Source organism: Oncorhynchus masou, chromosome 19, assembly GCF_036934945.1.
Source record: "Oncorhynchus masou masou isolate Uvic2021 chromosome 19, UVic_Omas_1.1, whole genome shotgun sequence".
Classification (NCBI taxonomy): domain Eukaryota; kingdom Metazoa; phylum Chordata; class Actinopteri; order Salmoniformes; family Salmonidae; genus Oncorhynchus; species Oncorhynchus masou.
This window is the reverse complement of record NC_088230.1, coordinates 10,358,890-10,385,180: the sequence shown is the minus strand read 5'-3', so window position 1 is coordinate 10,385,180 and position 26,291 is coordinate 10,358,890. Positions and strand designations below refer to the sequence as shown.

At 42.8% G+C, this 26,291-nt stretch overlaps 2 protein-coding genes across 2 annotated transcripts in view; both read left to right on the top strand.

Moving 5' to 3' along the window:
- The first annotated feature begins 42 nt into the window (after positions 1 to 42).
- On the top strand, positions 43 to 3,754 carry LOC135505792 (lactoylglutathione lyase-like). The gene is made up of 6 exons (XM_064924934.1): positions 43 to 221; positions 606 to 688; positions 1,037 to 1,177; positions 1,692 to 1,759; positions 1,884 to 1,973; positions 2,160 to 3,754. Exons 1-6 carry the CDS (start codon positions 153 to 155, stop codon positions 2,300 to 2,302), a joined length of 594 nt encoding a protein of 197 aa, XP_064781006.1. The 5' UTR covers positions 43 to 152; the 3' UTR covers positions 2,303 to 3,754.
- A 3,642-nt stretch (positions 3,755 to 7,396) lies between these two features.
- LOC135505789 (BTB/POZ domain-containing protein 9-like) overlaps positions 7,397 to 26,291 on the top strand; it is a 33,960-nt gene continuing 15,065 nt past the window's right edge. Inside the window, exons 1-10 of the mRNA XM_064924928.1 lie at positions 7,397 to 7,580; positions 8,585 to 8,803; positions 14,295 to 14,658; positions 14,903 to 15,170; positions 15,347 to 15,566; positions 21,630 to 21,749; positions 21,864 to 21,973; positions 22,846 to 23,035; positions 23,152 to 23,259; positions 23,371 to 23,449. Of these exons, the coding sequence (XP_064781000.1) occupies positions 8,616 to 8,803; positions 14,295 to 14,658; positions 14,903 to 15,170; positions 15,347 to 15,566; positions 21,630 to 21,749; positions 21,864 to 21,973; positions 22,846 to 23,035; positions 23,152 to 23,259; positions 23,371 to 23,449 (1,647 nt within the window). The 5' untranslated portion in view covers positions 7,397 to 7,580; positions 8,585 to 8,615. The remainder of the gene's footprint in view (positions 7,581 to 8,584; positions 8,804 to 14,294; positions 14,659 to 14,902; positions 15,171 to 15,346; positions 15,567 to 21,629; positions 21,750 to 21,863; positions 21,974 to 22,845; positions 23,036 to 23,151; positions 23,260 to 23,370; positions 23,450 to 26,291) is intronic.

Sequence of the window (26,291 nt, the reverse complement as noted above, 5' to 3'; positions counted from 1 at the left end):
TTTTTTGTGAACCCCTCCTACCTGCCAACTTTAGGGAGTGTCATACTTCGCTGTCAATTGTCTCGACTTGCCACAGTCAGCTTTGGGAGCGCCTATCCCAAACTACTCGGCCTGTGAATTTGCCTGCTGTCAATTTGGTTTTTCACTGCAAAATGACAGATAAAGGACTTACGGATGAGGCTGTGTCCGCAGCGTGCAAAGAAGGGGACCCTATCACCCAGGTTAGTGTCACGCAGTAGAATGTCTAGCATTTCTTTGTCACTTATTCACAGTAGGTTTATTTTACTCACTTGACACAGTCTGTCTCAGCAAACCTGTTGTTGAGCAAGAGTCTCCGGCCTCAGCTATGTGAGCTGTAGGCTATATAGCCAAGCCCCTATAGCAAATACCAATGAAAAAAACATTTAGGGAACTAGTCCCAGGCCTTAGAATGTAATTACTTATACTGAGTAATGTATTGGCTCTAGTTTAAGTTCTTCTTTTTCTTCTAGAGTTGCAAGCTGAGAACATAGCTGAGAAATAAGGGGGTCAAGACATATTTTGCAAGCAACAACTTGTCCCGACACTCCCCCTTCTTCTCTCTGTCTCCCTCTGTCCCTCCCCAGGATTACATGTTGCAGCAAACTATGCTGAGGGTGAAAGACCCACTCAAGTCTTTAGACTTCTACACACGCATCATGGGCATGACGTGAGTCCCAGACGTCTCTCTCACACAAAGATGAAGGGGCTTCGGGCCTAGTACCCTACCCCTCTAGATGAGTTCTCATTCTCTTGAACAAGAAATAGTGATTTATATATGTTTATGACTAAAACTTCTCCCATGTGTTTCTACCTTTGTGGTTAATGTGGCCCTATCCATTTTAACTTTATGTAGAGTGATCGGTTTGAACTGGATGCTTCAGAGTTATGAGAAATTAACCTCTGCTTTTGCATGTGATGTAGTGACCTTTTCATTGATCCTTGAGGGTTGTAATTCTCCATCTCCACCTCCAATTGTCCCACCAGTTGAACCAGTTGTGATTGCTATTTGCCTCAGGTTGCTGCAGAAAATAGACTTCCCATCAATGTGCTTCACACTCTACTTCCTGGGTTATGAGGAAAAGAAGGAAATCCCTGCAGACATAAAGGACAAGACAGCATGGACTTTCTCCCGACGAGCCACCATTGAACTCACACAGTAGGCACCCCACTTAAAACCTCACTGGGCACACATTGGTTCAATCAACGTTGTTTCCATGTCATTTCAATGAAATTATGTTGAACCAATGTGGAATAGAATGAATAAATGTACGTCTATACCCTGTGGGTCTGCACACAAGCACATAGATTTCAGATCTGCTAGTAAGTAGAACTATGAAGTAAACTGTAAAAATGGAATATAATAGAAGATGATCCAGTAACATCAAATCAGAGGTGTCCAACAGGCAGATCGCCAAGCTATCAGTAGCTCGTGGGCTGTCAATGAGTAACTCTTTAAGTATCCCATTCATAGATGTTAAAGAAAGATTTCACCCAAAAACGATCTTTCGGTATTTGTTTCATTAGTTGTCCCTCTGTCTTCCGTCTGTCTTCTGAAAACAATCGCTGTATTTTTGTTTTGTTACTATGTTCATTAGAAACTATTGTTCCTACCCTGTTGCAATACTATGATGGTGATGACATATTTTTCTCTTTACTCTCTTCTCTTTCAGCAACTGGGGCTCTGAATCAGATGAAAATCTATCTTATCACAATGGAAACGCTGAGCCAAAAGGTTTTGGTGAGAAAACAATATGATCTTTTAAATTCAACCTTTTGAATGTGGTACTGATCAGCCATTTTCCTTTTCCACCATGAGGCAATTTCACATTATTTAAATGTTTCCTCTCCACTGTATCATACAGGGCACATCGGAATTGCTGTACCTGATGTTTATGCAGCCTGCAAAGTATTTGAAGAAAAAGGAGTAACATTTGTTAAGAAGCCAGATGATGGTATTTATTTTTTCTCTTCCCTGACATAACCCTCTCACACAATTATTTTGTGTTATGTTTAGGGTCTCTCTGAAAAACGCATTTGTGTGTAGGATACATAACAATTTACTTTCATCTGTATCAGTCTGCTTTATCTGTATTCTCTCAATTTGTAGATGCAACATTCAAAGTTCTTTCTCCACACAGGTAAAATGAAGGGACTGGCCTTTATACAGGATCCTGATGGATACTGGATTGAGATTTTGAGTCCAAACAACATGTTCACCGTAACGTCATCCAAGCGTCAAACTGAGATAGTACAAACTGACTTGGTCAGAAAAAGGATGTGATGAAAAAGTAAGAGAGAAATTGGAGGAACCAAAGGGTGTTATGTGAGGAAATTAACAGGTGAAGATTGAGTATTTGCTTACGATTGGGATCACATACAGATACCCTCTGAAGGGCTACTTAAAATAACAATAGCGGAAGTATATTTTAATATATTACAAATATACTGACGTATACTTAAATATACTACAAGTTCATATAATATACTGCAAATACGAGATGTACTTTTCTAGTATATCTTAGGTTTACTATACATATTATATCATTACACTTCAATACAATTACTACAAGTGTACTTAAAATGCATTGTTTTTCAGTCTTTAAACTATATGTTACCTATCATTACACTTAACACACTTATTACAATTGTATTTTTAATGAATTGTTTTCAGTGTTTTAGTATACTATATGTTCATTATCATTACACTTAAACACACTTACAAATACTTCATATACTTGAATTGTACTTTAGTATATTCATTCAAAATACACTTAGAGTTGTTTTTAAGTTGAACCATTGATTTGTTTAATGAAACTCTGCTGTGAGTGATCAAGTACACTTTAAGTATAATTTCAGTGCCAAAAATGAGTTTTGAGGTACTTTCTGAATTCCTGTTCAGAAGAGTGCAGAGAAAAAGAAAGTTGACAATGATAATAATTGTTTATTCCACATAAGGAAACATGCACAGCTGAGGAACATGCTTCCTGAGAGTATACTTTTTCATATCTCAAGAAAATATACTTAAAGAAAACTCCACCCAAAAACTATCTGTTGGTATATGTTTCATTAGTCCATTGTTGATATTGTCCCACAATAATTTGCATGTCAGCAATCACGTTTTCAAGATATATAACTTTAAAAATACAGAAATACAACCGGTATGATGTTTTTTGTATAGTTGAAAGAGATGGGGCAAAAGGAGTGGCAGACTTACTGCAAATTGAGAAATGATGTGAATAAACTACAACTACAAAAAATAAGAAACTGTATTATGAAGCCAAGAATCAATAAAATAAAGAATGATGGCAAAAAACTTTGGAGTACTTTAAATGAAATTATGGGCAGAAAGACAAATTAAACTCCATCTTTCATCAAATCAGATGGCTTATTTATCTTGAACCTTTTGATGATGCCAATTATTACTTAAATGGCAAAGTGGGAAAACTTAGGCAGCAAATGCCAACAACGAACAGTGAGTCATCGTATTCATGCATAAAAAAAACAAATAATGAAAGAAAACCATTGTAAGTTAGATTTTTTTTAGTGTGGGAGAGGTGGAAACATTATTGTTATGGATTAATAATGACAAACCTCCTGGATGGAAAGCTACTAAGAACGGTAGCTGACTCTATAGCCAGTCCTAAATGTAATATCTTTAATCTGAGCCTAGAGGAAAGTGTTTGTCCTCAGGCCTGGAGGGAAGCCAAAGTAATTACGCTACCCAAGAATGGTAAAGCGCCGTGTATTGGTTCTAACAGCCGACCTATCAGCTTGCTGCCAGCTCTTAGCAAACTGTCATGTTGCAAAAAATTGATTTTGACCAAATAAATCAAATCAAATTGTATTAGTCACATGTGCCGAATACAACAGGTGTAGTAGACCTTACAGTGAAACGCTTACTTACGAGCCCCAACAATGCAGTTTAAAAAAATACAGATAAGAATAAGAAATAGAAGTAACAAGTAGTTAAAGAGCAGCAGTAAAATAACAATAGCGAAACTATATACAGGGGGGTACCGGCATAGAGTCAATGTGTGGGGGAACCGGTTAGTTGAGGTAATATGTACATGTAGGTAGAGTTATTAAAGTGACTATGCATAGATTATAACAACAGAGAGTAGCAGCGGTGTAAAAGGGGGGAAGGGGGCAATGCAAATAGTCTGGGTAGCCAATTGATGAGGTGTTCAGGAGTCTTATGGCTTGGGGATAGAAGCTGTTTAGAAGCCTCTTGGACCTAAACTTGGCACTTTGGTACTGCTTGCCATGTGTTAGCAGAGAGAACAGTCTATGACTAGGGTGACTGGAGTCTTTGACAATTTTTAGGGCCTTCTTCTGACACCGTTGGGGCGGTATGCCAATTGGAGTGGGTCTAGGGTTTCTGGGATAATGGTGTTGTGTCACTGGGCAGCTCTCGGCTGTGCTTCCCTTTGTAGTCTGTAATGGTTTGCAAGCCCTGCCACATCCAATGAGCGTCAGAGCCAGTGTAGCACGAGTCGATCTTAGTCCTGTATTGACACTTTGCCGGTTTGATGATTTGTCAGAGGGCATAGCGGGATTTCTTATAAGCTTCCGGGTTAGAGTCCCGCTCCTTGAAAGTGGCAGAAAGTGGTAGTTACTAGACTGACAGCTATTTTGCAATCTGTATGGCACAGTTGTAAACATCCTGGTCCTCAAATGAAACTGGTATACTTTTCTATTTATGCTATTTTGTACCTCTGCCAGTTACAAGACTGTAACTGCCAACTACATATCATGAAAAAGTACCAAACAACTGGTGACAGAAGTCAGTGTGCACAACACCTGGCCCGCCACAAGGAGTCGCTAGAGCGTGATGGGACAAGGACATCCTGACCGGCCAAACCCTCCCCTACAAAAAAATGTAATTAAAATAAATAATACTAATCTCTTCCCAGCTATTTTGCAATCTGTATGGCACAGTTGTAAACATCCTGGTCCTCAAATGAAACTGGTATACTTTCCTATTTATGCTATTTTGTACCTCTGCCAGTTTTGATCCTTTATATTGGGTAGACAGACCAGTTTCCTACCTCCTCCCGCTGCCACCTCCTTTTCCATTTTTGGTGTCATGCTGTAATCAGTTGTAATCTTGGATTGAGCAGACCTTCCCATACAATTCCAATAGCTCCATGAAAGACATAACTTTCCCATTCCAAATAACTATATCATTTAAAAACAAAATACCCTTTTCAAACATCTTTTTCATAAATAAAAGTATTTTATCAACCAGCACAACCATAATATTTGTTATTCTTTCTGGGGGATGAAATTTAAATTGTAACCCGCTCTGCAATGCTTGTTAGAAAAACAGCGATACTTTGAACAAGGTTTAGCTTTCAATTAAACTATTTTTAACTTACATTTTTCACAAAATATATTTAAGTACAGTATATTTTCAAAACGTATGTGCAGTTGAATTTTATATGAGGGATTCAGACCTACTATGGGGTTGAATGCTGAGCTATAGTCAATGAACAGCATTCTTACATAGATATTCCTCTTGCCCAGATGGGAGAGAGCAGTGTGCAGTGAGATGGCGATTGCATCATCTGTGGATCTATTGGGGCGGTAAGCAAATTGAAGTGGGCCTAGTGTGTCAGGTAAGATAGAGCTGATATGATCCTTGACTAGCTTCTCAAAGAACTTCATGATGACAGAAGTGAGTGCTACGGGGCACTTAGTAGGACTATAATAGGTTTTCAACAGGACAATGACACCTCCAGGCTGTGTAAGGACTATTTGATTAAGCAGGAGAGTGATGGTACTGCATCAGATGACCTGGCCTCCACAATCACCCGACCTCAACCCAATTGAGATGGTTTGGGATGAGGTGGACCACAGAGTGAAGGAAAAGCAGCCAACAAGTGCTCAGCATATGTGGGAACTCCTCCAAGACTGTTGGAAAAGCATTACAGGTGAAGCTGGTTGAGAGAATACCAAGATTGTGGAAAGCTGTCATCAAGGCAAAGGATGGCTACTTTGAAGAATTTAACATGTAAAGTATATTTTGAACACTTTTTTGGTTACTCCATGATTCTATATGTATTATTTCATAGTTTTGATGTCTTCACTATTATTCTACAATGTAGAAAATAGTAAAAATTCAGAAAAACCCTTGAATGAGTAGGAGTGTCGAAACTTTTGACTGGTACTGTATATATATTCTTTAATCTGCTTGGGTATACTATGGACACCTAAGAAACTGACTAAAAGAAAAGGATGGGATACCCGTAACATACAGAGAAATTATTGGATATATTTGGATGAGACAAACTGAGAATGAAGATGACTTACTAATGCCAGGGTGATTAGCTGCTCCTGATGTTATTTGACAGGTTGATCTGATCCCAGCCTGTGTCTGCAATAAACAGAGATGTGGATCATCTTCACGTATTTTCGACATCGCGTTTTTATTCAAATTGTAAAGATTTAGCCAACTAGACCATTCAGCCTATTTATTTGGTAACCATAGCATCAGTAGTTTCCTTATGTAGATTTACAAGAAAAGTTATTATCATAAATAACTTCCAATTATTATTTGTAGATCAGTCGGTCACAATTTACCCATGATACATCACAGTTTTGATCCTCTCGAACACGGCCATTGTTAGGACTCCGGTACACAGCAGGCGGGATAGGGAGCTAGCTAGGATTCCGGTACACAGCAGATGGGAGGTGGGGCACCGGTAGCTTGCTAGCTATGACAACTATACTTTTATTTACATTTGGTCCACATGGCAATCACTTGGCAAAGTAGACTTTACCACAGCCACAGTAATAACAATGACTAAACCCTGCCTATTTCTACAACGTATCTTCTTAGAGTCTGATTTTAAACGTAACCATAACTGCACTGCTAACATTACGACTAACCTTAAATTAAGTCCAAAAAGCAAATGCTTGTGTTAATGAATGTTTACAATTTGGCCAATTTTGACTGTGTGGCTTTGATAACTAGTGCCACCCCTTAGACAATGAGAGGAAAACAAGAATATCAAAAGTATCACCAAGACAGTAACTTCAGAGATGAGCTGGGTTAGTAATAAAAAAAAAACGTGTGGTTTCACACATGCATGAAGATGGCGCTTAAACTAAAAAAAATAGAGATTGCATACTTGAGGGGGCGTTCATGCAGGAAAAAATGGTAGTATGCTCAAAGGGAGTTCTTGCAGATTCAAGAATGTCCAGATGCAGGAACAACCCGAATTGCGAACCGCAATCACAAACTTGAGATTTACAGGAATTTACATTGTAAAGTGATCATTTTCGCATGCGTTCCATCCACCACCTGCATTTACAATGTTTGTCCATACACAAGGGGCGCTATTGTTTCATGGAAAAGTGCCGTTCTCTCCACCCTAACAACATCCGGGTTGTTACCCTACTTAGTGGTGTTTGCGATGATAGCGTTTTTTTAGTACTGATAGCAATTATTCATGACGAAATGTTCAATACGATCATTTGATTGAATAAAGGGGAAAATAACGTCAAGGAAGAGGCTTCGAGGAAGGGTGAACGACGTGGATATGCTTATTGTGCAGGTATGTCACACGGGTGAAACTCAAGCTGCTGTATCAGTTGACCGCATCACAGATCAGTAGGACAGATAGAACAATGAGACAGATATTTCACCGGATGTACAAATGTGAAGCAACCGCTTAGCGTTATGGTAGTGAGGGGAAGCACAGTGGCAGGTAGTGGAAGAAGATGGAACGAGATGGATTTTGCCTGACATTCTGCTAATTTTCTCATCGATGAAACATTTTATCTCTACATTGTTCTGTTCCCCAAACTAGAATTTGTTACGAACAGATTGGACTGCGTTTTGTAGACTTGACCATTTGCCAAAGTAAAAAATAATTGCGTCGTTAAGCAAAATTGCAAAGGCGGATTAAGTTAATGCACACACGCCCTTCGCAGAGTAGGCGGCCCTTAAAGGAAATATGCAAATAGTATCTCGAACGCGCCAATCAGATCTCGCTAGCCCGTGCATGGCTGGGCCCACCTTGCCTGTTCTGCCCACTATTACTAATTTGTTCCCATTTGAAATGACAGGCTGTGGTGTGGCTTGGTTTAGTTATACGGATCTTTGCCTCAGTGGCTGATATTGCTTGCTACGCTGAATAGTTTCACATTCATGATTTATTAGCTAGTTAGATGATTCCTGTATTTCAAGTTGTCTACCTATTATAACAAATACACAATGTCATTGTTACCTACATTACACAGTAGCTATCTAACTGTCATCCGCTAGCTCCGTCTACAGCGGGGCTGTTCAATTCCGGTCCCGGAGCCAGGGCCGAAACACTTCTGTTTTTTGTTTCTATCTGCCTTTTAGTTTATTGCACTTATGATGAACTAGTCCAATATTAGAAGTAGATGATGAAAACCAGAAGTGTTTCCGCCCTCCAGGACCTTCATTGAAAGGGGCTGTTCAAGGTCTACAGTTATCAAAAGTTAGCTACTGTAGCTAGATACTTGAGACAGTGTGTGCACTGCCAGGTTCAATGACACCAATTAACCAGCTTGTCTTCTCTTCTGTCAGATGTTATTGAGACGCCTCAAGTCTAACCACAATGAGTAGCAACAGCCATCCTTTGCGTCCACTGGCCTCAGTGTCAGAGATTGACCACATCCATCTACTCTCCGAGCAGCTGGGTGCTTTGGTTCCAGGTGAAGAGTACAGTGATGTCACCTTCATTGTGGAGGAGAAACGCTTTCCGGCCCATAGGGTCATCTTGGCAGCACGCTGTCACTACTTCAGGTACAGCTGTTTTGGGTGGTTGTAAAATCTTTTTGGTATCTCAGATTGTTCTGGCAATTCTCACATAGGGACTGCATTGGGAGGAAGGATTGTTTGACATGCTTTTTACATTTGTATCACAAACCATTTTCGAGAAAATCATGATGAAAGTGGCCATTTTACGTCCTTTTTAGGATGCCTCCTGTAAGACCTTGTGATCGGTGAACCATATATGATACAGACAACATATTGATGTCAATCTACTCTTTATTGGGTGCTTTAACATATGGAGTATGTCTAGATTAGAGGCCGACCGATTTAATCGGCACGGACGATTAGGGCCGATTTCAAGTTTACATAACAATCGGTAATCTGCATTTTTTGGATGCCGATTATGGCCGATTACATTGCACTCCACGGGGAGACTGCGTGGCAGGCTGACCACCTGTTACACGAGTGCAGCAAGGAACCAAGGTAAGTTGCTAGCTAGTGTTAAACTTCTCTTATAAAAAAACAATCTTAACATAATCACTAGTTAACTACACATGGTTGATGATATTACTAGTTTAACTAGCTTGTCCTGCGTTGCAAATAATCAATGCGGTGCCTGTTAATTTATCATCGAATCACAGCCTACTTCGACAAACGGGTGATGATTTACCAAGCACATTTGCGAAAAAGCACTGTTGCACCAATATACCTAACCATAAACATCAATGCCTTTCTTAAAATCAATACACAAGTATATATTTTTTAAACCTGCATATTTAGTTAATTAAAATAAATTAATGTTAAAAGGCAATATTATCTAGGGAAATTGTGGTACTTCTCTTGCGTTCTGTGCAAGCAGAGTCAGGGTACATGCAGCAGTTTGGGCCGCCTGGGTCGTTGCGAACTGTGTGAAGACCATTTCTTCCTAACAAAGACCGTAATTAATTTGTCAAAAATTTACATAATTATGACATAACATTGACGGTTGTGCAATGTAACAGCAATATTTAGACTTATTGGATGCCACCCGTTCAATAAAATACGGAACAGTTCCGTATTTCACTGAAAGAATAAACGTTTTGTTTCCGGATTTGAACATATTAATGACCTAAGGCTCGTATTTCTGTGTGTTTATTATATTATAATTAAGTCTATGATTTGATAGATCAGTCTGACTGAGTGGTGGTAGGCAGCAGCAGACTCGTAAGCATTCATTTAAACAGCACATTCCTGCGTTTGCCAGCATTTCTTCGCAATGCTTGAAGCACAGCGCTGTTTATGACTTCAAGCCCATCAACTCCCGAGATTAGGCTGGCAATACTGTAGGGCGGCAGGGTAGCCTAGTGGGGGGCGGCAGGGTAGCCTCGTGGTTAGAGCGTTGGACTAGTAACCGGAAGGTTGCACGTTCAAACCCCCGAGCTGACAAGGTACAAATCTGTCGTTCTGCCCCTGAACAGGCAGTTAACCCCACTGTTCCTTGATTGGTGTAGTGTCAACAACGCAGCCACTGCCAGCTAGCCTACAAAGTCAACAACGCAGCCACTGCCAGCTAGCCTACTCCAGCAGTACTGTATCATTTCAATCATTTTAGTCTATAAGATTCTTGCTACGTAAGCTTAACTTTCTGAACATTCGAGAAGTGTAGTCCACTTGTCATTCCAATCTCCTTTGCATTAGCGTAGCCTCTTCTGTAGCCTGTCAACTATGTGTCTATCTATCCCTGTTCTCTCCTCTCTGCACAGACCATACAAACGCTCCACACCGCGTGGCCGCGGCCACCCTAATCTGGTAGTCCCAGCGCGCACGACCCACGTGGAGTTCCAGGTCTCCGGTAGCCTCTGGAACTGCCGATCTGCGGCCAACAAGGCAGACTTCATCTCAGCCTATGCCTCCCTCCAGTCCCTCGACTTCTTGGCACTGACGGAAACATGGATCACCACAGATAACACTGCTACTCCTACTGCTCTCTCTTCGTCCGCCCACGTGTTCTCGCACACCCTGAGAGCTTCTGGTCAGCAGGGTGGTGGCACCGGGATCCTCATCTCTCCCAAGTGGTCATTCTCTCTTTCTCCCCTTACCCATCTGTCTATCGCCTCCTTTGAATTCCATGCTGTCACAGTTACCAGCCCTTTCAAGCTTAACATCCTTATCATTTATCGCCCTCCAGGTTCCCTCGGAGAGTTCATCAATGAGCTTGATGCCTTGATAAGCTCCTTTCCTGAGGACGGCTCACCTCTCACTGTCCTGGGCGACTTTAACCTCCCCTCGTCTACCTTTGACTCATTCCTCTCTGCCTCCTTCTTTCCACTCCTCTCCTCTTGACCTCACCCTCTCACCTTCCCCCCCTACTCACAAGGCAGGCAATACGCTCGACCTCATCTTTACTAGATGCTGTTCTTCCACTAACCTCATTGCAACTCCCCTCCAAGTCTCCGACCACTACCTTGTATCCTTTTCCCTCTCGCTCTCATCCAACACTTCCCACACTGCCCCTACTCGGATGGTATCGCGCCGTCCCAACCTTCGCTCTCTCTCCCCCGCTACTCTCTCCTCATCCATCCTATCATCTCTTCCCTCTGCTCATACCTTCTCCAACCTATCTCCTGATTCTGCCTCCTCAACCCTCCTCTCTTCCCTTTCTGCATCCTTTGACTCTATGTCCCCTATCCTCCAGGCCGGCTCGGTCCTCCTCTCCCACTCCGTGGCTCGACGACTCATTGCGAGCTCACAGAACAGTGCTCCGGGCAGCCGAGCGGAAATGGAGGACAACTCGCCTCCCTGCGGACCTGGCATCCTTTCACTCCCTCCTCTCTACATTTTCCTCCTCTGTCTCTGCTGCTAAAGCCACTTTCTACCACTCTAAATTCCAAGCATCTGCCTCTAACCCTAGGAAGCTCTTTGCCACCTTCTCCTCCCTCCTGAATCCTCCTCCCCCTCCCCCCCCTCCTCCCTCTCTGCAGATGACTTCGTCAACCATTTTGAAAAGAAGGTCGACGACATCCGATCCTCGTTTGCTAAGTCAAACGACACCGCTGGTTCTGCTCACACTGCCCTACCCTGTGCTCTGACCTCTTTCTCCCTCTCTCTCCAGATGAAATCTCGCTTCTTGTGACGGCCGGCCGCCCAACAACCTGCCCGCTTGACCCTATCCCCTCCTCTCTTCTCCAGACCATTTCCGGAGACCTTCTCCCTTACCTCACCTCGCTCATCAACTCATCCCTGACCGCTGGCTACGTCCCTTCCGTCTTCAAGAGAGCGAGAGTTGCACCCCTTCTGAAAAAACCTACACTCGATCCCTCCGATGTCAACAACTACAGACCAGTATCCCTTCTTTCTTTTCTCTCCAAAACTCTTGAACGTGCCGTCCTTGGCCAGCTCTCCCGCTATCTCTCTCAGAATGACCTTCTTGATCCAAATCAGTCAGGTTTCAAGACTAGTCATTCAACTGAGACTGCTCTTCTCTGTATCACGGAGGCGCTCCGCACTGCTAAAGCTAACTCTCTCTCCTCTGCTCTCATCCTTCTAGACCTATCGGCTGCCTTCGATACTGTGAACCATCAGATCCTCCTCTCCACCCTCTCCGAGTTGGGCATCTCCGGCGCGGCCCACGCTTGGATTGCATCCTACCTGACAGGTCGCTCCTACCAGGTGGCGTGGCGAGAATCTGTCTCCTCGCCACGCGCTCTCACCACTGGGGTCCCCCAGGGCTCTGTTCTAGGCCCTCTCCTATTCTCGCTATACACCAAGTCACTTGGCTCTGTCATCACCTCACATGGTCTCTCCTATCATTGCTATGCTGACGACACACAATTAATCTTCTCCTTTCCCCCTTCTGATGACCAGGTGGCAAATAGCATCTCTGCATGTCTGGCAGACATATCAGTGTGGATGACGGATCACCACCTCAAGCTGAACCTCGACAAGACGGAGCTGCTCCTCCTCCCGGGGAAGGACTGCCCGTTCCATGATCTCGCCATCACGGTTGACAGCTCCATTGTGTCCTCCTCCCAGAGTGCTAAGAACCTTGGCGTGATCCTGGACAACACCCTGTCGTTCTCAACTAACATCAAGGCGGTGGCCCGTTCCTGTAGGTTCATGCTCTACAACATCCGCAGAGTACGACCCTGCCTCACACAGGAAGCGGCGCAGGTCCTAATCCAGGCACTTGTCATCTCCCGTCTGGATTACTGCAACTCGCTGTTGGCTGGGCTCCCTGCCTGTGCCATTAAACCCCTACAACTCATCCAGAACGCCGCAGCCCGTCTGGTGTTCAACCTTCCCAAGTTCTCTCACGTCACCCCGCTCCTCCGCTCTCTCCACTGGCTTCCAGTTGAAGCTCGCATCCGCTACAAGACCATGGTGCTTGCCTACGGAGCTGTGAGGGGAACGGCACCCCAGTACCTCCAGGCTCTGATCAGGCCCTACACCCAAACAAGGGCACTGCGTTCATCCACCTCTGGCCTGCTCGCCTCCCTACCACTGAGGAAGTACAGTTCCCGCTCAGCCCAGTCAAAACTGTTCGCTGCTCTGGCCCCCCAATGGTGGAACAAACTCCCTCACGACGCCAGGACAGCGGAGTCAATCACCACCTTCCGGAAACACCTGAAACCCCACCTCTTCAAGGAATACCTAGGATAGGATAAAGTAATCCTTCTCCCCCCCCCTTAAATGATTTAGATGCACTATTATAAAGTGGCTGTTCCACTGGATGTCAGAAGGTGAATTCACCAATTTGTAAGTCGCTCTGGATAAGAGCGTCTGCTAAATGACTTAAATGTAATGTGTAAATGTTCCTAGGCCGTCATTGAAAATAAGAATTTGTTCTTAACTGACTTGCCTAGTTAAATAAAGGTAAAATAAAAAAACATTCAATAGTCAAAGGTATATGAAATACATATGGTATAGAGAGAAATAGTCATATAATAACTACAACCTAAAACTTCTTACCTGGGAATATTGACAACTCATGTTAAAAGGAACCACCTGCTTTCATATGTTCTCATGTTCTGAGCAAAGAACTTAATCGTTAGCTTTTTTGCATGTCACATATTGCACTTTTACTTTCTTCTCCAACACTGTTTTTCCATTATTTAAACCAAATTGAACATGTTTCATTATTTATTTGAGACTAAATTTATTTGTATTATACTAAGTAAAAATAAGTGTTAATTCCGTATTGTTGTAATTGTCATTATTACAAATATATAAAAATCGTCCGATTTAATCGGTATCTGCTTTTTTTGGTCCTCCAATAATCGGTATCGGTGTTGAAAAATCATAATCTGTCGACCTCTAGATTCTAAAATACAAATGTTGACATTAATTTATTCAACATTGTAAATATCTCAACTACCATTTTTGATTTAGCTTATTTGTAGACATATTAGATATTCATGTTTTTAATCTTGAATAAATTGTGAACATTTGTATTTCAGAATCTTAACATACTCCATATGAGCACACTAAAAGGAGTAGCTAGGACTAGGTAACAGTCTATGAGATGTGTAATCCTTTTTCCCAGAGCTCTGCTGTATGGCGGGATGAAGGAGTCCCAGCCGCAGGCGGAGGTGACCCTGGAGGAGACGCGAGCCGAGGCCTTCTCCATGCTCCTCAACTACCTTTACACTGGCCGGGCTAGCCTCAGCTCAGCCCGCGAGGAGGTGCTGCTGGACTTTCTGGGTTTGGCCCACCGCTATGGCCTCCAGCCACTAGAGGACTCTACCTCAGAGTTCCTGCGCACCATCCTGCATACGCACAATGTGTGTTTGGTGTTTGACGTGGCCAGCCTGTACTGTCTGAGTGCGCTCAGTGCAGCGTGCTGCGCCTTCATGGACCGTCGCGCCCCGGAGGTCCTGGCCTCAGACGGCTTCCTCACATTGTCCAAGGTGAGTGAGAGTTGGCAGGGTCTTGTTCATTAGGCAACAAACATGGAAGAACAAGGACCAAAACAGGAAGAGAACTACCTGGACTACTAAGAAATGCATTTTTTTTTAAAGTAATTTTACGAAATGTTTTCAAACGATTTTCATTGTGTGCCCTAATGAACAAGACAGATTCAGTAAATATGACTGAATCCAATTTGATAGAAGTAGTATTAACTGAATATCTTTTTATCCTCTCTCTGTGCAGACTGCTCTGCTGACCGTGTTACGGAGGGACTCATTTGCAGCGAGCGAGAAGGAGATCTTCCAGGCGCTGTGTCATTGGAGCCGGCAGAACGGCGAGGGAAGCGCCACGCAGGATGTGATGGCAGCTGTGCGGCTGCCGCTCATGAGCCTGACGGAGATGCTAAACGTGGTGCGTCCCTCGGGACTGCTCAACCCAGACGACCTGCTGGATGCCATCAAGACCCGCTCAGAGAGTCGTGACATGGACCTCAACTACCGCGGCATGCTCAGTGAGTCTGTCGCTCCTGGTCCTGTTCTAATAGTCGGCAACTAATAGCTTAAATTGTCAATGGTAGTCTGTGAATTCTGTTTGCGTGTGAATGCTGTATGTGTCTCTTTGTATTCCATGTGTGTGAGCGATATGTATTTAATATTATGTATTCAATGTGATGCCTTTGTCTTACAGTCCCAGAGGAGAACATTGCCACCATGAAGTACGGGGCCCAGGTGGTGAAGGGAGAGCTGAAGTCAGCTCTGCTGGACGGAGACACCCAGAACTACGACCTGGACCACGGCTTCTCCAGACATCCCATAGAGGAAGACGGCCGCGCTGGCCTTCAGATCAAACTGGGCCAGGCCTCTATCATCAACCACATCCGCATCCTGCTCTGGGACCGGGACAGCCGGTGAGTGAGACATCCAGCATGTTTTAAGGTATCAGTTTAAGCAAGGCACAATCTCTAATCTTGATCACATAATGAGTAATTATTTGGGATGCAAGGAGATATGCCAATCAGTGATTCTGCTAAGTCTAACTGCATTGTAGGCTATCAAACAAGCATTAATTCCTCTCTGAAGGTTTTGCTCAACTGATGAGCAATGTTTTTAAATACAGTACCAGTCAAGTATGGACACACCTACTCATTCTAGGGTTTTTCTTTATTTTGGCTATTTTCTACATTGTATAATAAGACATCAAACCTATGAAATAACGCATATGGAATCATGTAGTAACCAAAAAAGTGTTAAACAAATCAAAATATATTTTATATTTGAGATTCTTCAAAGTAGCCACCCTTTGCCTTGATGATAGCTTTGCGCACTCTTGGCATTCTGTCAACCAGCTTCATCAGGTAGTCACCTGGAATACATTTCAATTAACATGTGTGCCTTAATTTAATTTGTGCAATGTCTTTCCTCAATGTGTTTTCAATTGTGCTGTGACAGGTAGGGGTGGTATACAGAAGAGCCCTATTTGGTAAAAGACCAAGTCTATATTATGGCAAGAACAGCTCAGATAAGCAAAGAGAAATGAGTCCATTATTACTTTAAGACATGAAGGTCAGTCAATACACAATATTTCAAGAACTTTGAAAGTTTCAAGTGCAATCGCAAAAACCATCAAGCGCTAAGATGGCACCGAAGAGGATGGTTGATGTTTTAAATGCTCCTAACCAACTGTGCTATTTTAATTTTTTCATTGTTTTGTAACTTACTTTTTTACTTATTTTGTACATAATGTACATAATAATCAGAACAGCGACTACTCACCGCGAACTGGAAGAAGCTTTTTCCTTTAACAAGTCCGATGAGAAGGATATACTGCTTTCCCGGGAACAGGCCCAAGAAAAGGCGAAGAAAAGGGGGCACAGATCGGGCTGCCTTCTGAGAATCTATAGGCAAAACATGTAAACTCCCACAACCATCCGTCCTACTGTCTAACGTGCAATCATTGGAAAATAAAATTGATGACCTATGATTAAGATTATCCTACCAACGGGACATTAAAAACTGTCATATCTTATGTTTCGCCGAGTTGTGGCTGAACGATGACATGGATAATATCGAGCTGGCGGGATTTTCCATGCCCCTGCAGGAGAGAGAAGCTACGTCTGGTAAGACGAGGGGTGGGGGTTGTCTATTTGTCAATAACAACTGGTGCGCGATGTCTAATATTGCTCGCCTGAGGTAGAGTACCTTATGATAAGCTGTAGACCACACTATCTACCAAGAGTTCTAATCTATATTATTCGTAGCCATCTATTTACCACCACAAACCGATGCTGGCACTAAGACTGCACTCAACCAACTCTGTAAGGCCATAAGCAACCAAGAAAATGCTCATCCAGAAGCGGTGATTCTAGTGGCTGGGACTTTAATGCAGGCAAACTTAAATCAGTTTTACCACATTTTTACCAGCATGTCACAGGTGCAACCAGAGGGGGAAAAAAATCTAGACCACCTTTTCTCCACACACAGAAATGCATACAAAGCTCTCCTCCGCCCTCCATTTGGCAAATCTGACCATAATTCTATCCTCCTGATCCTCCACTAAAGCACTCGCTCAATATGGAAGTGGTCAGATGACGCGGATGTTACGCTACAGGACTTTTTTGCTAGCACAAACTGGAATATGTTCCGGGATTCATCCAATGGAATTGAGGAGTATACCACCTCAGTCATTGGCTTCATCATTAAGTACATCGACGACATCATCCCCACAGTGACCGTACTTACATACCCCAACCAGAAGCCATGGATTACAGGCAACTTCCGCATTGAGCGAAAGGCTAGAGCTGCCGCTTTCAAGGAGTCTGACACTAATCCGGATGCTTATAAGAAATCCTGCTATGCCCTCAGATGAACCATCAAACAAGCAAAGCATCAATACAGGATTAAGATTGAATCCTACTACAATGGCTCTGACGCTCGTCGGATGTGGCAGGGCTTGAAAACTATTATGGACTACAAAGGGAAACCCAGACACGAGTTGCCCAGTGATGCAAGCCTACCAGACGAGCTAAATGCCTTTTATGCACGCTTCAAGCAACACTGAAACATGCATGTGAGCACCAGCTGTTCTGGATGACTGTTGTAATGCTCTCGCTAGCCGACGTGAGCAAGACCTTTTAAATAGATCAACATTCACAAAGCTTCCTGCCATTCAGGACCTATATAATTGGCGGTGTCAGAGGAAAGCCCGTAAAATTATCAGTCCAGTCACCCAAGTCATGAACTGTTTTCTCTGCTACCGCACGGCAAGCAGTACCGGAGCCATAAGACTCTTGAACAATTAATCAAATGACCACCGGGCTATTTACATTTTCACCCCCCCCCCCCCATTTGTTTTCACTGCTACTACTCGCTGTTATCTGTGCATAGTCACTTCACCCCTACCTACAGTGCCTTGCGAAAGTATTCGGCTCCCTTGAACTTTGCGGCCTTTTTCCACATTTCAGGCTTCAAACATAAAGATATAAAACTGTATTTTTTGTGAAGAATCAACAACATGTGGGACACAATCATGAAGTGGAACGACATTTATTGGATATTTCAAACTTTTTTAACAAATCAAAAACTGAAAAATTGGGCGTGAAATTATTCAGCCCCCTTAAGTTAATACTTTGTAGCGCCACCTTTTGCTGCGATTACAGCTGTAAGTCGCTTGGGGTATGTCTATCAGTTTTGTACATCGAGAGACTGAAATTGTTTCCCATTTCTCCTTGCAAAACAGCTCGAGCTCAGTGAGGTTGGATGGAGAGCATTTGTGAACAGCAGTTTTCAGTTCTTTCCACAGATTCTCGATTGGATTCAGGTCTGGACTTTGACTTGGCCATTCTAACACCTGGATATGTTTATTTTTGAACCATTCCATTGTAGATTTTGCTTTATGTTTTGGATCATTGTCTTGTTGGAAGACAAATCTCCGTCCCAGTCTCAGGTCTTTTGCAGACTCCATCAGGTTTTCTTCCAGAATGGTCCTGTATGTGGCTCCATCCATCTTCCCATCAGTTTTAACCATCTTCCCTATCCCTGCTGAAGAAAAGCAGGCCCAAACCATGACGCTGCCACCACCATGTTTGACAGTGGGGATGGTGTGTTCAGGGTGATGAGCTGTGTTGCTTTTACGCCAAACATAACGTTTTGCATTGTTGCCAAAAAGTTCAATTTTGCTGCACTGAAAGTAAAGGGGCTGAATAATTTTGCACGCCCAATTTTTCAGTTTTTGATTTGTTAAAAAAGTTTGAAATATCCAATAAATGTCGTTCCACTTCATGATTGTGTCCCACTTGTTGTTGATTCCTCACAAAAAAATAGTTTTAAATCTTTATGTTTGAAGCCTGAAATGTGGCAAAAGGTCGCAAAGTTCAAGGGGGCCGAATACTTTCGCAAGACACTGTGCATGTGCAAACTACCTCCGCACACTGACTTGGTACCAGTACCCCCTGGATATAGCCTCGTTATTGTTATTTTGTTTGTATTTTTTACTTTAGTTTATTTGGTAAATATTTTCTTAATTCTTCTTGAACTGCACTGTTGGTTAAGGGCTTGTACGTAAGCATTTCATGGTAAGGTCGACACTCGTTGCATTCGGCACGTGTCAAAGTTTGATTTTAAACTAGATCTCATGAGGACTGCCACAGGAAAGGAAGACCCATAGTTCCCTCTGCTGCAGAGGATAAGATCATTAGTTATCAGCCTCAAAAATTGCAGCCCAAATAAATGCTTCACAGTAGGGATGCACGATATGTCGATGAGCATATTGGAATCGGCCGATATGTGCTAAAAATGCCAACATAAACCAGACAGATATTGGGCCAATGTCTAACGGCGATGTGCAAAACCGATGTCAAAGCTGACGTGCATACCTATATAATGTAAGTAGATGATGTAATGACGCAACGGAAAATTCAGTGCTACACAGAACAAAAAAAAAGTTGAGCAGTCATTTTAAAGAGTAATAATTTCAACTCAAAGGCAACTCAAAGGTCGGAATCTATTAATGCCAAGATAATGATCAAATTATTTGCCCTTGACAATCAACCGTCCTCTGTCGTGGATGATGTTGGCTTTCGCCGACTGGTCGAGCCCCAGTGCACACTTTTTCAGATCTTACCCTACCGGAGTTAGTGTTGTTGAAACGTACATCTTTGAGCTACTTGCTATGAGTGTCACTGCTATTAGCTTCACGACTGACATTTGGACCAACGATGTCAGCCCCATGGTCATGCAGAGTCTGAAAGCACAGTGGGTCAAAGAGGATTTCGTACTGAGGAAAGTTGTTTTGCTTGCTGAATAATGTGCTTGTTCTCATACCGCTGCTGCCATTTCAATTGCATTTGAGAGCATGTTTGAAACTTGGGAACGTGAACACTCCTAGTGCCATTTGAACAATTGACTGGAGAAATAAGCTAATCACCTGCTTTTGCAGCAGACGTGATACCCTCTGTCATGGCACTGAAACGCCTGCGCAACAAAACTGCCGACACAGACCGTGGGGTTAACTTACAAAAGTACTCAAGGCTATGAACAAGTGCCATTCTCTCTGAGCGAGGTACAAGGACCGCTACTTCGATGCAGACCTGAAAACAGGGTTTACGTGAAATGTTACATGAACAGCTGGACAAGATGGAAACCGACAGTAACAGTGCACACCGAGGAAGAGAGGCCATGGACTGACAGAGCTGAAACTTCACTGCTTGACATGTATGATGAAATCCTGGTTGAGAATGAAACGACTGAACAAATGAAGAACGAAACAGCACAGCAAGTAAGTGAAATAAATAGGTTTTGGTGATCTTTTACTGGTAATGGGGACATACATAAATGCCAACAAAGTAACTTTTTGGTGTGTATGACCTTTTTTATTTAACTAGGCAAGTCAGTTAAGAACAAATTCTTATTTACAATGACGGCCTACCCTGGACGACGCCTTGGACGACGCTGGGCCAATTATGTGCCGCCCTATGGGACTCCCAATCACGACCGGAAGTGATACAGCCTGATTCGAACCAGGGACTGTAGTGATGCCTCTTGAACTGAGATGCAGTGCCTTAGACCGCTGCGTGTGTGTTAACTATTTAACTGTATGGTCGAATTGCTGCAAGAAACCACTACTAAAGGACACCAATAAGAAGAAGTGGACATTACAGGTAGAAATCTTTGGTCTGATGAGTCCAAATTTGAGCTTTTTGGTTCCAACCACAGAGTAGGTGAACGGATGACCTCTGCATGTATAGTTCCCACCATGAAGCATGGAGGAGATGTGATGGTGTCGGGGTGTTTTGCTGGTGACACGGTCAATGTTTTATTTAGAATTCAAGGCATGACTACCACAGCATTCTGCAGCGATATTCCATCCCATCTGGATTGCACTTAGTGGGACTATAATTTGTTTTTCGACAGGACAATGACCCAACACACCTCCAGGCTGTATAAGAGCTATTTGACTAAGGAGAGTGATGAAGCGTTGCCTCATGTGACCTGGCCTCCACAATCACCCGACCTCAACCCAATTGAGATGGTTTGGGATGAGTTGGACCGCAGAGTGAAGGAAAAGCAGCGAACAATTGCTCATCATATGTGGGAACTCCTCCAAGACTGTTGGAAAAGTATTCCAGGTGAAGCTGGATGAGAGAAAGCCAAGTGTGCGCAGAGCTGTCAAGGCAAGCGGTGGCTACTTTGAAGAATCTCAAATATAAAATATATTTTGATTTGTAGTAACCAAAAAAAGTGTTTAAACATGATTCCATATGTGTTATTTCATAGTTTTGATCTCTTCACTATTATTCTACAATGTAGAAAATGGTGAAAATATAGAAAATACCCTTGAATGAGTAGGTGTGTCTGAACTTTTGACTGGTACTGTATACATTGCAGTAATGTTATGATCATGCTGATAATAGAGATACTCATCAGCTATGCTTTGGTAACTGGGTTTTGTATGGTCTATATCTGTTTTGGTGTAGGTCTTACTCCTACTATATTGAAGTGTCCATGGATGAGCTGGATTGGGTGCGTGTTGTGGACCATTCCAAGTACCTGTGTCGCTCTTGGCAGAACCTCTTCTTTACACCACGTGTGGCCAGGTAAAGCCTCACCCTTTGCATCTCTATCTGTGGTTTTCTATGGTTGGCACCAATTTTGACTTTTGGTTCTACAACAGTGGGTGTGATTTTTTTATTTGTTCCCTTGTGTCCCAGGTATGTGCGCATTGTGGGGACGCATAACACTGTCAACAAGGTCTTCCATCTGGTGGCTTTCGAGTGCATGTTCACACACCGCTCCTTCACTCTGGAAAATGGTATTCTCGGTAAGGCAGGAATATCAATCGTTATACTAGTGTTACATATGATTCTTAAGATGCCAGGTCGAATCAACATAATAAAGAGCGTGTGAATTTTTTCAGCTTTTTGTTAAAAATTGCGCAAAATTTCAACATCCTGCTACTCATGATAGGAATATAGTATATGCATATGATTAGTATGTGTGGATAGAAAACACTCTGAAGTTTCTAAAACTGGTTAAATCATGTCTGTGACTATAACAGAACATGTGGAGCAGGCAAAACCCCAAGGAAAACTGTTCACAAAAAAACAAAACAAAATATCCCTCCGCCAGTCCTCTGTATTGTCTATGGCAAGGGAAAATAGATTGCGCCCAGTTTACAGTTCCTACAGCTTCCACACGATGTCGCCAGTGTTGGGAATTGGGTTGAAGTTAATCCTTGGTGAAATGAGGAATAGGCACTTCCTGTCATCGGGTACACCAAAGGAAGTTATGAAAGAGAGAAAATCGTCCATGATTTCAAGACTTGCTGCTATTGAATACAGATCACCCCGTGATCAATTTGATCGATTATTAACGTTTACTAATACCTAAAGTTGGATTGCAAAAGTAGTTTAAAGGGTTTTGTCAAAGTTTATAGGCAACAAGGTCTTCCATCTGGTGGATTTCGAGTGCATGTTCACACACCGCTCCTTCACTCTGGAATAGGGTATTCTCGGTAAGGCAGGAATATCAATCGCTATACTAGTGTTACATATGATTCTTAAGATGCCAGGTCAAATCAACATAAGCATCCATCTCTTACTCCTCTCTCCAAATCCTCTTCTTTATTCCCAATCCTCTCTCTCTCTTCTACTGGTTTTTGCCTCTGCTTTTATTCATCCTTCATATCTGCAGTCCCAAATGAGAATGTGGCTACCATCGCGGCCTGTTCCAGTGTCATCGAGGGTGTTAGTCGGAGCAGAAACGCTCTGCTCAACGGGGACACGCACAACTACGACTGGGACTCGGGCTACACCTGTCACCAGCTGGGCTCTGGGGCCATTGTCATTCAACTGGCTCAACCCTACACTATTGGCTCCTTAAGGTAGGGATGTGTGTGTGTTCACTCATGTTGAGTCTTGTAGGTTTTGTATCCGTCTGCACATTTGATTTAAAAAATTATGCTTATGATTTAGTTATTTTCTATATTTATCTGGACAGACTGCTACTGTGGGATTGTGATGAGCGATCCTACAGTTACTACATTGAGATCTCCACTAATCAGCAGCAGTGGACAAAGGTGGTGGACCGCACCAAGGTGCCATGTCGGTAAGACTCCCAGTCTGTCTTCAAGTCTCCCTTTCCCATACTCTTTTCAGATTATCTTTTTATAATACTGTCCATCTGAGATCTTTTAACGGTTTTGTTTTTCTTCAACAGATCGTGGCAGACACTCAAATTCGACAAGCAGCCTGTCTCTTTTATTCGCATCGTGGGAACTAACAACACTGCAAATGAGGTGAGAGGATTGCGCATAAACCGTAATAAAAAATAATATTTTGTCCGGATCTTTCATTTACAGGGCTCCATACTGCAACCATTTAGTCACATTTTGCAACCCTTTGACTTGGCTGTGTAAGTCAAATGTTGTATTGGTCGCATCCAGAATATATCTGGAATATAGAAATAGATATGTACGGTGCCTTGGGAAAGTATTCAGACCCCTTGACTTTTTGCCACATTTTGTTAGGTTACAGCGTTATTCTAAAATTGATTTTCCCACCAAGCAACATTACAGCCTGGAATCGTCTTGGGTATGACGATACAAGCTTGGCACACCCGTATATGGGGAGTTTCTCACATTCTTCTCTGCAGATACTCTCAAGCTCTGTCAGGTTGAATGGGGTGCATTGCTGCACAGCTATTTTCAGGTTTCACCAGAGATGTTAGATCAGCACCGGACTCTGGCCGGGCCACTCAAGGACATTCAGAGACTTGTCCCGAAGCCACTCCTACATTGTCTTGGCTGTGGGCTTAGGGGAATTGTCTTGTTGGAAGGTGAACCTTCGCCCCAGTCTGAGGTCTTGAGAGCTCTGCAGCAGGTTTTCATCAAAGATCTCTCTGTACTTTGCTCCGTTCACCTTTGCCTCGATCCTGACTAGTCTCCCAGTCCCTGCTGCTGAAAAACATCCCCACAGCATGATGCTGCCACCACCATGCTTCACCATAGGGATGATGCAAGATTTCCTTCAGACTTGGCATTCAGGCCAAAGAGAATGCTTAGCATTCAGGCCAAAGAGAATGATTGGCATTCAGGCCAAAGAGTTCTGTCTTGGTTTCATCAGACCAGAGAATCTTGTTTCTCATAGCCTCTAGGTGCCTTTTGGCAAACTGCAAGCGGGCTGTCATGTGCCTTTTACTGAAGAGTTGCTTCCGTCTGGCCACTCTACCATAAAGGCTTGATTGGTGGAGTGCTGCGGAGATGGTTGTCCTTCTGGAAGGTTCTCCCATCTCCACAGAGGAACTCAAGAGCTCTCTGAGTGACCATCGGGTTCTTGGTCGCCTCCCTGACCAAGGCCCTTTTCCTCCGATTGCTCAGTTTGGCCTGGCAGCCAGATTTAGGAAGAGTTTTGACGGTTCAACACTTCATCCATTTAAGAATGATGAAGACCACTTTGTTCTTGGGGACCTTCAATGCTGCTGACATTTTTTGCTACCCTTCCCCAGATCTGTGCCTCGACAAAATCCTGTTTTGGAGCTTGACGGACAATTCCTTCAACCCCATGGCTTGGTTTTTGCTCTGACATGCACTGTCAACTGTGGGACCCTATAGACAGGTGTGCGCTTTTCCAAATCACGTCCAAAAAGTTCTAGAAACATCTCAAAGGTGATCAATGAAAACAGGATGCACCTGAGCTCAATGTCAAGTCTCATAGCAAAGGGTCTGAATTCTTATGTAAATAAGGTATTTCTGTTTTTAATATTTCAATTTGGAAACATTTCTAAAAACCTGTTTTTGCTTCGTCATTATGGGGTATTGTATGTAGATTGAGTTGTTGTTTTAATTTAAATACATTTTAGAATAAGCCGGTAACGTAACAAAATGTGGAAAAAGTCAAGGAGTCTGAATACTTTCTGAAGCCACTGTATATGATGGTGTGTATGGACAGTATATAAATACAAAATGTGTGTACAGCAGTAGTTATATAGGATGAGCCTTGACCAGAATACAATTGAAGTCGGAAGTTTACATACAATTAGGTTGGAGTCATTAAAATTTGTTTTCCAACCACTCCACAAATTTCTTGTTAACATACTATCGTTTTGGCAAGTCGGTTAGTAATTTTTCCAACAATTGTTTACAGACTTCAATTGTTTACAGTTTGCAGATTTCACTTTATAATTCACTGCATCACAATTCCAGTGGGTCAGAATTTACATCACTAAGTTGACTGGGAAAATTCTAGAAAATCATGTCATGGCTTTAGAAGCTTCTGATAGGCTAATTGACATAATTTGAGTCAATTGGAGGTGTATCTGTGGATGTATTTCAAGGCCTACCTTCAAACTAAGTGCCTCTGCTTGACATCATGGGAAAATCCAAATAAATCAGCCAAGACCTCAGAAAAAAATTGTAGACTACAAGTCTGGTTCATCCTTGGGAGCAATTTCCAAACGCCTGAAGGTACCACGTTCACCTGTACAAACAATAGTATGCACGTGTAAACACCATGGGACCATGCAGCAGTCATACCGCTCAGAAAGGAGACGCATTCTGTCTTCTAGAGATTAACCTACTTTGCTGCAAAAAGTGCAAATCAATCCCAGAACAACAGCAAAGGACCTCGTGAAGATGCTGGAGGAAACAGGTACAAAAGTATCTATATCCACAGTAAAACGAGTCCAATATCGACATAACTTGAAAGGCCGCTCAGCAAGGAAGAAGCCACTGCTCCAAAACCGCCATTAAAAAAAGCCAGAATACGGTCTGCAACTGAACGTGGGGACAAAGATCGTACTTTTTGGAGAAATGTCCTCTGGTTTGATGAAAGAAAAATAGAACTGTTTGGCCATAATGACCATTATGTTTGGAGTGAAAAGGGGGAGGCTTGCAAACGAAGAACACCATCCCAACCGTGAAGAACGGGGATGGCAGCATAATGTTGTGGGGGTGCTTTGTTGCAGGAGGGACTGGTGCATTTCACAAAATAGATGGCATCGTGAGGTAGAGAAATATGTGGATATATTGAAGCAACATCTCAAGACATCAGTCAGGAAGTTAAAGCTTGGTCTCAAATGGGTCTTCCAAATGGACAATGACCCCAAGCATACTTCCAAAGTTCCGATCAAAATGGCTTAAG

Bases quoted from the DNA above. Each gene is read 5' to 3' on its own strand.
- LOC135505792 (XM_064924934.1), top strand. From the start codon at position 153: ATGACAGATAAAGGACTTACGGATGAGGCTGTGTCCGCAGCGTGCAAA. The intron at 689-1,036 runs GTGAGTCCCAGA...TATTTGCCTCAG, and splicing joins ACACGCATCATGGGCATGAC to GTTGCTGCAGAAAATAGACT. The intron at 1,974-2,159 runs GTATTTATTTTT...TTCTCCACACAG, and splicing joins TGTTAAGAAGCCAGATGATG to GTAAAATGAAGGGACTGGCC.